Source organism: Hipposideros armiger, unplaced genomic scaffold (genome assembly GCF_001890085.2).
Source record: "Hipposideros armiger isolate ML-2016 unplaced genomic scaffold, ASM189008v1 scaffold_224, whole genome shotgun sequence".
Taxonomy (NCBI): Eukaryota; Metazoa; Chordata; class Mammalia; order Chiroptera; family Hipposideridae; genus Hipposideros; species Hipposideros armiger.
In genome coordinates this window covers 2,569,729-2,581,148 of record NW_017731574.1, presented here as the reverse complement: position 1 = coordinate 2,581,148, position 11,420 = coordinate 2,569,729, and the positions used below count along the sequence as shown (strand labels likewise).

General features: G+C 46.4%; 1 protein-coding gene across 1 annotated transcript in view; it reads left to right on the top strand.

The window, feature by feature from the left end:
* The first annotated feature begins 1,075 nt into the window (after positions 1-1,075).
* ZC3H18 (zinc finger CCCH-type containing 18) overlaps positions 1,076-11,420 on the top strand; it is a 67,710-nt gene continuing 57,365 nt past the window's right edge. Inside the window, exons 1-2 of the mRNA XM_019654481.1 lie at positions 1,076-1,085; positions 6,574-7,175. Coding sequence (XP_019510026.1) covers positions 6,588-7,175 — 588 coding nt within the window. The 5' untranslated portion in view covers positions 1,076-1,085; positions 6,574-6,587. The remainder of the gene's footprint in view (positions 1,086-6,573; positions 7,176-11,420) is intronic.

The window sequence follows — 11,420 nt, the reverse complement described above, 5'->3', positions numbered from 1 at the left end:
TGCTCCGGGCTGCGCCTCCGGCCGAAGCATGGCTCTTGGACCGCAGGAAGGGGACGCTGAGATAGACAAGATCCCGCGTTCCGTCCGCGCGAGCCGGTCCTGGGGGTCCTGGAACCCCTCAGATCCCGAGCTCCCCGCGGCTGCCTCCGCGCCCCGCGGTGGAGTTGATTCTCCTGAAGCTGTCATTTCTCTTCCGGGACATTTGGGGGCACATGTTTGCCGCCCACAAATGTGGGAGCAGGCACGCAAGTTCGCCCTCCTGAGGCTGCCAGCCTGGACTGGGGATGAGCTCTTCGGGAACTTGGAGCTCCCTGGAGCCTCCTGGAACTTGCTCTCCGCTCCCGCAGTGTGCACAGGTGGAAGGTATAGGCTGTGCCTTGAGACGCGCGCCACTTTCTTAGAAATATGTCATTTCCTTGCCCCTTTGGATAGGAGCCCAGAGAACGCTGAATCCTTGGTATAAACTTAACTGGAGTTATGATGCTGGAAGAACCTAAGACTTTGAGACTTCCAGTCTTGCTCCTGCTAAAACTTCTTAAGTCTTCCTGGCTACTTTATGACAACTGAGTTTGCTGGGTAGAGTGGTTGATCATTTTGAATGCCAGCAAACTCAATTGCAAGAATAGGTCAGTCTTCAGATCCATTTGGGGGAGATGGAAGAAGAGGGTGTTTGACATCTGAAGCACTGTTCAGGGGCATAGCAGTGGCTCTCCTTTCTCCCTTGAGTCTCGCCTCCATCGTATATCCCATGGACTGGTCCTTGCCCAGAGCAGAGGTTGGGATTCTCAGGGTGAGACTGGACCCAGGCTGATTCCCACTTCCAAGCCCTGGGAGGTGAGTCTTTGTCTGCTCATTTTACAATCGGAGACATGTGGAACCCAGCCAGGTCTGGAAGCTAATCAGATGTGTCCCAGAGGCTGGAATGCCTCTCCAGTTCTGGGTGGGAAATGCTCAAACGTTGTAAGAAAGCTTTGTGGAATCATTCCAGAGAGCAAACAGGTAAACTGTGGCCTTGCTCACATTTAAAGTAGGTTTTGTTTTTTGTTTTTTTTTTTTACCTTTTCACAGCTACACGTCATCTCAAGGTGAGTGATTCCTCCCTGAGTTTTTTGGCTGTCAAGCTTAGTCAGTTTGGGGGTAGCTTGTCACCAAGCTCAACATCTTCCCTTTAGATGCTGTAAGTACATGAAGTCATGAATCAGAATTTTAACCAGATGTACCAGAACTTAGGCATTCAAATAGGGGCTGCTCTATTTAAAGCTGTTATCCCAAGAAGTTATCCTTGTGTTTCATTGGTGCTCCTTTGCCAAAAACCTCTTGAGAACTCATGTTTTGGTAGTAAATGCATAAGCCATGTGAGACAATCAGTCTCATTCAATAATCACACCCCATGTTTGACCAAAAATTGCCTTACCTGGCTTGGTAACTTACCTCACTTACCAGTCCAGGCTTTGAATGGCTTCCTGTGGTTTCTCAAAATGACCCAACTTGAGAAGAGAAAGATGTGTTGCTACTGAGAGCGCCAAGAGAGTGTTCTGCAGGTTCTAAAGTTCACTCCAAATGGTAGTTCCCAAAATGTTCTGTGCTTTAGCAGTGCCATTGGAATCAGTGTGCAGCCTTCCAGAGTGACTGCTGGGAAATGAGACAGCTCCCACTTTATGCTTGAGTTCTGGTATAGTCTTCTAAAAATTAGGCACTTCTTTCAAATTTCTTTCTGGTGTGCAACAGGTAGTTTATCAGGTAATGAGATGTTGATTCAACAAACATTTATCAGTCACCATCTGCCAGATGCAGTAGGCAATGCAGAAACAGTGAGTGATGGATAGTTGTTATGCAATTCGCTGGGCACCTTCATCATCTTATGGATCAAAGCACTAAAGAATTAGTTCTAAACTTTGCCAAAAATCCTCAATTACAGGGTAATTGTGTGAGAAGAACAAATAATAAAATCTGTACACCTGGGAGTTAGTGAAGACATGACCAGAGTAGAGGATCCTCTATTTCCTTGTCTACACTTAACATGTTTTTCCTACCACTGGACATAGAGCACACACTCAGATATTTGCCAAATTGAGTTAATTTCAAATTAATTTAGGACACAGACATCTAGAGAGACAGTTAACCTGCCCAGAGCGCGACCTGGAACACAAGCCACCTTCTGATTCTCCAGCAACACTCTTCCTCTTCTGTATAGCAAGGTGTGACTTGGGTTGCTTCTAATGAAAATTCTTTGGCATGTTTCCGTCTGCAAAGTGTTCACTTGTGAACAGCCTCAGATTGTAAATTCCGAGGAAAGAAGAGATGTGACTCCTTTCCTCAAGAGATTGACAGGGCCTCCTAGGTAACCGGATGTCCCCATGAGCTGTGGATAGCCCCTGTTCATGCCTATTGTCATTGTTAACAGTGCCCCCTTTCAGTCTCAAAACACGTCCCAGTTTAGACAGTAAATTACATGAGAGGTCTGCTACTAAGTGCCAGCCATTTGCTGAGCCTAGGGAACACAGAGGTGAGTTTGAGACCTTCTACTCAGGAACTTCATAAGGGGCAGGGGAACTTCCCAACAGACTTTGCAAACAAGTAGTCTCAGTACAATGTGGTAAATATGGATACATAATAGAATAATGTATGATGTAATTAGAACAAGAGTTCTTAATCTGGGGACCATGGATGGACCTCAGGAGGTTTTGAACTCCCCAAAGTGGAAGATAAATTGTGTGTGTCCAGATTTTTCTAGGGAGGGGAGACATCCCCTTCATCAGATTCTCAAAGCAATCCTTGCTCCCCAAAAGGCTAAATATCACCAACAGAGCACTGGGCTGCCCCTGACAGTAGTAGGTGCACTCAAGACCTTAGACTTTACCATCTTTGGTCAGCGCTGAAAACTACCTTTAAGAGTTGGAAAGTTACCTTTGCCTTCTTAGAATGTCAAACTAATTTCCATATTCAAACTGGCGGGCATTCCTCTTTAAGTACCTAAGATTCAAACTGCACACAAGTTTAAAATCATAAAATAAATGGTGTCACAAGTTGGATCTCCATATGCTCATCACTATTTTTCAACTAGTAGTCTTTATAAACCGTATATTAGCATTTCCATTTATATGAAAAGGTATGGTTTTGGCTCTCGAAGGGCTAAGATAGGAGTATAGCTAGATCAGCACAAAACTTGAGAAGGGAGAATAAAAACAGGCATATCTGCTGGTGCACTAGAAGTCCCCAGTTTATGGGTGGGCTGTGTTCCAAAAAGGAATTTATAAAATCGCTTTGGAAGTTGAGTCCCACTTTCCTATAGGAACAATGGCAAAAAGGGGGGATTAGTTCCTAGGCAGGAAGCAGAAACTCATTTTCTGCATAGTCCAGAGCTCTGGGACTGAGCACTCCCTCGAGGTTCGAGGCTCAGCTTTGAGTTGCAGTCCTGGAATAGTCACTCAGTGGCCATATGGCTTTGGTTTCCTTATCTGTGAAGGGGAACACATCACTTATTTGGAAGGTTGATGGAAGGAAATTGGTCAAGTGCCTGATACGACACAGGGTAGTGGTCTCTCAGTGGACAGTGGTGGCTGTTGATTTTATTGCAGAAGTTGTTTTAATAACATAGTCTTGCATTAAATAGATTCTCAGGGCATTTGTCGAATGAAACAGTGAATTAATTACCCCTGAGTGCACCAAGAGACTTGAAATGAACCTGACAGGGTTGAAGGGAGTATGGTTTTTGGAAGTTGAGGATTACCTTTACTCACCTTCACATTAATTCAGTTTAAATTAAAATGTGTGGAGAATGTACCAGGCACGTTATCAGGCTCAACTCATCTAATTGTTGTAGTGACCTTGTAAAGTACATACTGTTGTCCCCATATTTCAGATGAAGAAACTGAGGTCTGGCAAGTTTACATAATTTGTCCAAGATCCTAAAGCTGAGAAGCAGTAGAGCTGGGGTTCAAGTTCTGCCTCAGAAGCCCACACTGTTTGCACTACCCCATGTATCCCGTAAAGATACAGCGAACCAAGAGGTAAATGTCCTGTTACTGGCCCACTTCTTGCAGTAGTTCAGATTATTTGAAGTTAGGCACTCTTTTCTTCCATTTTTTACTCTAGGATTTAATTTCAGGTTTGCCAAAATAGAAAAAGCAATTTGATTGGATCTAATCATAACAATGAAACCAAACCAAAAACCAATTTGCACCTGGGCCCTGGAAAAGGGCTGTGACCAAGTTATGAGATTGTGTGGCTATGAACAGGATAGTATGTTGCAAAGCTAATCACAGGCTGGGGTGGGGAGTGTTTTCTGCAGAGTATCAGTTGTGTGATTTTTAAGCTAGTTTGAGAGGACATTTAGTTTTGGTTGATTGATTTAAGAGGTATCTTTGTGTCAAGGTCACCATTACACTGTAAAATGTGAGAATTGGAATTTGTTTGGTTTCAAGTGGTGATGTATAAGGCTCAGTAATCAGTTCCGTGTGACCGCCTGACTACAGAGTAACAGGTGCTAGCTTAAGCAGCTGGGGAGATGAAAGTCCCTGCTGGTCTATGGAGAAGATTTCTTATATACAATGTAATAAAATGTACAAAGATAGGCATTGGGTATCTGTATACACAAGGGAAAATCTTACGTGTTTTATTAATATCATTAACTAAGAAACGGAGGCTGCCAGTTTGTCACTCGTTCCTGGCTGATTGCTGTAACCGCCCCCATGCTGTGTCTAGAAGAGTTGACCATGTAGTGGCCTTAGCAACCACCCCTGTCCTTGGTAGATTTCTCATCCTTGCTTGTTGCTGTGGCCTGTAGGAGTGCTGTATGCAAAGGAGGAACCTCAACTTTTCATGTTCAGCAGAGTATGCTATATTAAGACTAACTTTTTGATAATTATTTCCAATAGTCTTACCTCTGGATAGTGTGGTTAGAAGACTGAACAGTAGATCATTTTTAAAACTGTCTACTTAAATGACTTTGATTGAATTGATTGGTTCATAAATTTCTATTACTGCTAACCATTTAGTTTATTTATAAAGTGATGAATTTTAAGTGATTTGTCCTAGTGTGTGCCAAATTATAATCATTTCCATTAACAGCCGAAAAAAAATGTTTTTGACTGTAGGTTCAGACACCATCTCTTGGTATGTGCATCTTTAAACGCAGGTTCTCCTTTTGAAAGTATAAATTTAAAAGATTTCTAATCTTTATATAAGTACATAAAATAATTTTATATATTTAAGGTTTGTAAATGTATGTGTGTATGTTTCCAGGTCTAGCTGAGATCCCAAACGGTATGACTATGACATACATTATTTTAAATAAAAAAATTTGAAGAACTAAGTGAACGTTGAAGCCTTCACTATTCCTGTTATTTCAAACCAACTCAGTGGTAACTTGCTGCACCTTGCATTGGTGAATGGTGTTTGCTTATAGACTGGTGTTGGCTTGCTTCATGCACACACGCTCTTACCTCACCTTATGCAGTCTATGTTTAAAACAAATGGAACAGTGTACTGTCTTTGCACATTGAGGTGGGAAAACCAGAAAATATTCACTTGAAATTAAATGTAGATCAGTAAAAATAGAAATGAAACCTAAAATGACTCTATCAATCTTTTCACCTAAGAAACTACAGTTGACCCTTGAACATCTCGGGAATTAGGAGTGCCGACCTCCCAAGCAGTTCAAAATCTAAGGGTAACTATAGTCGGCCCTCTATATACTCGGGTTTCCAACCACAGAGTTGACCCTTGAACAATGTGTGTTTGAACTACATCGGCCAATTGAAAAAAATCCACTCATAAGTGGACCTACGCAGTTCAAACCCGTGTTGTTCAAGGGTCAATTGTACTTAAATATGTAAAATTTTCCGTCAGAGTTCTTTTCCACAACATGCCTGTGTTAGAACAGTGGTTCTTGACTTTCCTGTGAGAATCGTAGAGCGCATGAGCTCCTTCTGGACATTTATTGGCGGTTCCAACATAGAGCTCTGTGGTGGGTCCCAGGATCATCCCAAGTGCTTCTGATAAGGCAGTCAGGGCCATACTTGGAGAAGTGTGTTCAGGAACAGGAGACAGCCTGCAACTTGGGGAGTCCTACAGATGGGCTGGGGTTCTGCTCCAGACCCTTCAGGGTGACTCCAGAAAAATGGTCAGACACATACCTTCAACTTGGCTGCCTTATTTCATAATGCAAATTTTCTTGAATTTCATCAGCAATCTAAGAATCCGGAAGGCTGTCTGTCCTTTGCAGTGCACATCTTATCACTCACTTTCTGTTAACCATTTGGGTTGCACTTGTAAGAAGAAGGAGTACGCCAGGTGTCTTTCTGCCAAGTTGCTGCAGATGTGAGGAACTCAGCACACAGCTTAGTGGGGACAGTCTGCCGTCCTCCGCGGTGCTGCAGCCAACAGCAGTGGTCTGTGAAGTAGGGTCTGGGGTTTGGAGGAGCAGTGCAGGTCGAAGCAAAATGCAGGTCCTGATCTCTCCCCTCCCCCCGCCCCAGCAGGTAGGTATGAGTGTGGGGCCTGAAAAACCAGGGCAAGATTCACTTTCCATTTTGCTAAATGCTGTGATTCCGTGTTCTCTTTCTTTTGCAGAACTGTGGGTACCGATGGATGTGGCCGAGAGCCCTGAACGGGACCCTCGCTCTCCAGAAGACGAAGAAGAGGAGCAGCAAGGGCTCTCGGACGATGACATTCTGAGGGAAAGTGGGTCTGATCAGGATTTGGACGGAGCTGGGGCGAGGGCTTCTGATTTGGAGGATGAGGAAAATGCCGCCCCAGGACTGAGCCAGGAGGAAGAGAGTCGCTCGGAAGAGGAGGACCAGGACCAGGACCAGGACTCTGAGGCTCAGGAACTGAGCAGGGGCCCGACGAGCCCCCCGCGTGCAGAGGTGGGGTATGGTGGGGAGGAAGACCGCACAAGTGACCTGAGGGACGAGGCCTCGTCAGTCACCAGGGAACTGGATGAGCATGAGTTAGACTACGACGAGGAGGTCCCTGAAGAGCCAGCCCCTGCTGGGCAGGAGGACGAGGCTGAGAAGGCTGGGGCCGAGGATGACGAGGAGAAGGGAGAAGGAGCTCCTGGGGAGGAAGGGAAGGCAGGTGTCCACAGTGTGGAAGACAAGGAGCCCCTGGAGGCTGCCAAGGAGAAAAAAAAAGACGACGACGACGGAGAGATCGATGACGGGGAGATCGACGTGAGTATGCAGAGCTGCGAGTGCGTGCAGAGAGCGCGCAGGAGGACTTCCTGTCCCCGGCCGCACCTTAGGAAGGCTCCTCACAGGATTAACTCAGTGATCCGCTCATGTCTCAACAAGGAGGTGGGATGGAGGAGTGCAGGGAAAGGAGAGAATTGTTCTGGGAGCAGTCGCCATGGTAATTAGGAAATGCTAAAAATCAAGGAGGAAAAATATGCTAGATTCAGAAAACTTCTGTCTGCCAGTTGGTAGCTGGCAGAATTTCCATGGACCCTCACTCATTAGTCTGGTTCTTTTGATTGGATTGTATTAAAATGCCTAACCCCAGTTGTTTTTATAAATTCTGGAATTTTTTTTTTTTAATGAGGTAATTTCTCCCTTTGTGTTTGCTATCTTTAAATCCACTTAGAGTTAGCATTCAAGCAGAACAATTGTGGATCTTCAGTCCTTGTCAGGTTCTTGAGACTGAAAAGACTCAACAAGCTTTCTTCCAGTTTTGTCTATTCTTTTAGGCATTTTTATCTCTGTCCCATGGCCAGTCCTCTGGGGAGGGTCCCATCTGGGCCAAGCATCTTTGGAAGTGTCCCTGAAAAGACCCTCAGGACTGGATAAAATGGGGTTGTGTGCCAGAACACCTCAGCTTTTAATCAAACCATCACACTTATAATTTATTTAAATTATCTGGCCTTCAGGTGGAGAAGGTAAGCCTAGTAATATACCATCTTAGATGTTTTAGGCATATCTAAGTAAATACCCCTTAGGTATTTTAGGGTTTTAGGACAGATCATCCGTTTGAAAGAACTTTAATCATGATCTTTAAGAAATTGGGTTTGGGGGAGAAAAGAGTCTAAAATCCTACTGAGTAATGCTTTTACTCAAAGGAGCTGAGAGAGGAACAGAGCAGATTGAAATACCGTTTTTTTTTTAAAGTACCCCCAGGAAGGAGATTCTGCTTATCTGAGAGTCATCAAGGTGAAAGGTGTGTGGAACATCTCAGAACTGTTCTGGGTTGGGAGGGAAAAGGTTGCTAAACACTCAGCCACGCTACCAGTGTGTTGGTGCATATGGGCTCAGTCCATTTTAAAATGTGGTGGCAGCCATGAATTTATAGGGTTTTAGACATTACTTATCTAACTTGGGTTCATAAGAACAGAACTTCGTGGGACGTGTGTATGTGCTTACAAGCCTAGAATTTTAGGTCTTTTATCACAGCTAAGTGTGTGAGATGGTCTCCTGAGTTAATAACCTTTGCCTAATATTATTTTAAAAGGGTGTTGTGAGGACATTATCATGCAGGTGTCCTTAGGTTTTTGCCAGCTGTGCTTCCTTTTCACTTTTGGAAAGTTCACCTCTACCACAGGGTTGGCAAAGGGGAAAATGGTGCTGTAACACTCAGGTTAATCGATTTGGATGAAATTTGGGGCAGAAGTTGAAGTCATTGGTTGAGATTGCCTGTGAGTTTGGTTTTTCAGTGTTACAGAGAGAAAAGCCATATCCGTGTTCTGCCACCAGAGTATATTGGGGGGCTCCTGATTGTGGCCCGGGGGTTCTGGACAGTCCATTATCTGTTAAGAGTGGGCCAGTCACAAACTCTTCTTGCTTCAACAGTTGAATAAGTCTTAGGGGGAAATTCATCTACTCTCCTACCTTTCCGTAATCATATGGGGTCAAGTGTCTCCCCGCTAGTTCCAGAGTGCCTTGGTGTCAACATGCCAGTGGGCTTTCCTACTGTGCTTAGATGTGGCAGTGTGGGACACCGAGTTGAATTAAGCTGTCCCTGAAAAACACCCATTGTCTGGAGATTGGCTGGTTTCCCCTGGAAACAGCCTGTGAAATACAAACTCCAGTTTGATTTTCTTGCCCACTCAGATCCCACAGTTGGTGGGTTGGTTTGGCATGTTCTGCCCAGCATGGCACCTCTCATGAAGTGCCCCACAGCCCAGTTAGAAACAGCGTGCTGCTGAGGAGATCCAAGTACAGTTTCATTCAGCCGTGGGAAGCAGCTTCCTTCCTGCACCACAGACCGGGCCTCCTGCCCAAGTCGCCCCTGCAGGTCTGTGCTGTTGGACACAACCCTGGTGGGCCCTGTAGTGTGCCAGGCTTATGACACCGCTGGGGATATGACAGGGTAGAGCAGAGCCTACCCTCACCTTGGGGTCGGGCAGACCTCACCCTGGCAAGGAGGTACTGTAAATGGTGACCTGGGTCCTCACAGGAGCACACCTGCCCTGCAGGAACTCCTCTGGTTGCCTGACTTCATTTTGGACTTTTCCCCATCCTTCAACTATTGGTATAAATGTCACCTCCTTTACATAGACTCTGCCTCCTGCCCTTGTCTCCGTCCCCCCTGTGTTGTACCTGGCTTAGTACCTTTATTATACTTCGTAGTTAAATTAACCAGGTCATCAGTGTGTTTCTATTGTTTCCCCCCTCTCCCTCCGACCCCCTCCCTCAAAGAACACAAGTTCTCTATATCCGGAACCTACAGGGTTGGCTCCCTGTGTATCTCCGGGACCTGGCACGTTGTAGGCAGACAATAACTGCCTTCTGAGCAGATAAACCCATTGCTTTGAGGCATGTTTAAATTGAGTGCCATTTATGTGTGGAGTGGCAGTGGGTGGAAGGTTTATACTAGAAAGCTATCTGCATAGAGATGACAGTTCAAGAACTGCATGTGGGTGACCAGCACCTGCCCTAACCACCTATCATTGGAAGAACCCAGTATAAACATGTGTTGCTGGTTGGTTTTTCCTCCTCTCTCCGTGCCATTTCTTTCTTTTTTTTTTTTTAAGATTTTATTGGGGAGTTGGGGGAGGAAACAGCATTGGGGAAAGGGAATAGACAAGTTGCTGTCTTTTTGTTCTTCAGTCTAGTTGTGGAGGACGTCACTTCACTGACCCATGTTGGTATTATCATTGCGCTCTTCTCTGGTGAGGCAGTCGCTCGCCGGCCACTGGACGGCTGCTCATAGCAGCCTCATGCCGGCTGCCAGCCACTCACGGTAGCTCACGGCAGCCCACTGCAGCAGGGGCTGCAGCCTATGCCGTCGTCAGCGACACTAACGGCAGCCCAGCTCCAGGTTGAACTGTTGTCACCATCTTAGCTGTAGAGGACGCAGCGTCACTGGCCCTCATGTGGGATCCAAACCGAGGCCCTGCTGCTCTAGAGCTGGCGTCCCAAGCCAGCTCTTTTTTTTTTTTTAAGATTTTTATTGGGGAATTGGGGGAAAGGGAACAGACAAGTTGCTGTCATTTTGTTCTTCAGTCTAGTTGTGGAGGATGTTGCTTCACTGGCCCAAGTTGGCACCATCATTGCACTCTTCCCAGGCAAGGGACATCAGTTGCCGGCTTCTGGACGGCCGCTCACTGCGGCTGCTGGCTACACACGGTACCCATGGCAACCCACTGCCACAGGGGCTGCAGCCTATGCCGTCGCGGGCGACTCACAGCAGCCCAGCTCCAGGTTGAGCTGTTGTTCAGCATCTTAGCTGTAGAGGGCAGTGTCACTGTCCCTCATATGTGGGATCCGAACCGGGGCCCTCTGGCGTCCCAAGCCAGTTCTTAACCATCGCGCCACTCGGCCAGCCCCCAAGCCAACTCTTAACCAACGCGCCACTGCCCGCCCTCTGTGCCATTTCTAACTCTTCATTCCTTGTCAGATCTCTGCTAGAATGTGTGCCTCCTGTCCCCACCAAGCACACATTCTGTATCTTTCTTTCCCAAGTTGCCATGTCCCCAGGCACATTTCTCTGCTGGAGAGGGAACCAGAGATGTGCAGTTGGGTCCAAGAACAGCCTGCTCCTGGCACGCCTTTGACCTGGCCCCTTTAGTTTAAATCCCTGCGAAGTAGTTTCTGGTCCTGGTGGAAAGTCTATATCACGGAGGGCTTTTTCCCCGTGGCTTTCAAGTGCAGCTCTGGTATCAGGGTGCGCCACCTGGGTGTTTTAAGAGGAGGAACTAGCATGCATTCAGTGAGACCCCTGAGCGGTTCCATGCCCAGGAGGCGCCCCGCCAGCCTGGCTGTATCAAGAGGCCCCTTGATATGAGTTGATGGCCTCTCCCACATGCATGGCTGCTCCATCTCCCCCCTCAGCCTCCGGCCCTGCGTTGCTGGGAACAGCTGGATTGAAGAGTCTAGAATACCGAGCGACTTGTCCTCTTGTAACTGAGGCGCTTTCCCCTCTGTCAGGTGCATCATCCAGCTTTTCTACCTTTAGATTGGGAGAAGTGAACTGATTTAAGGGAG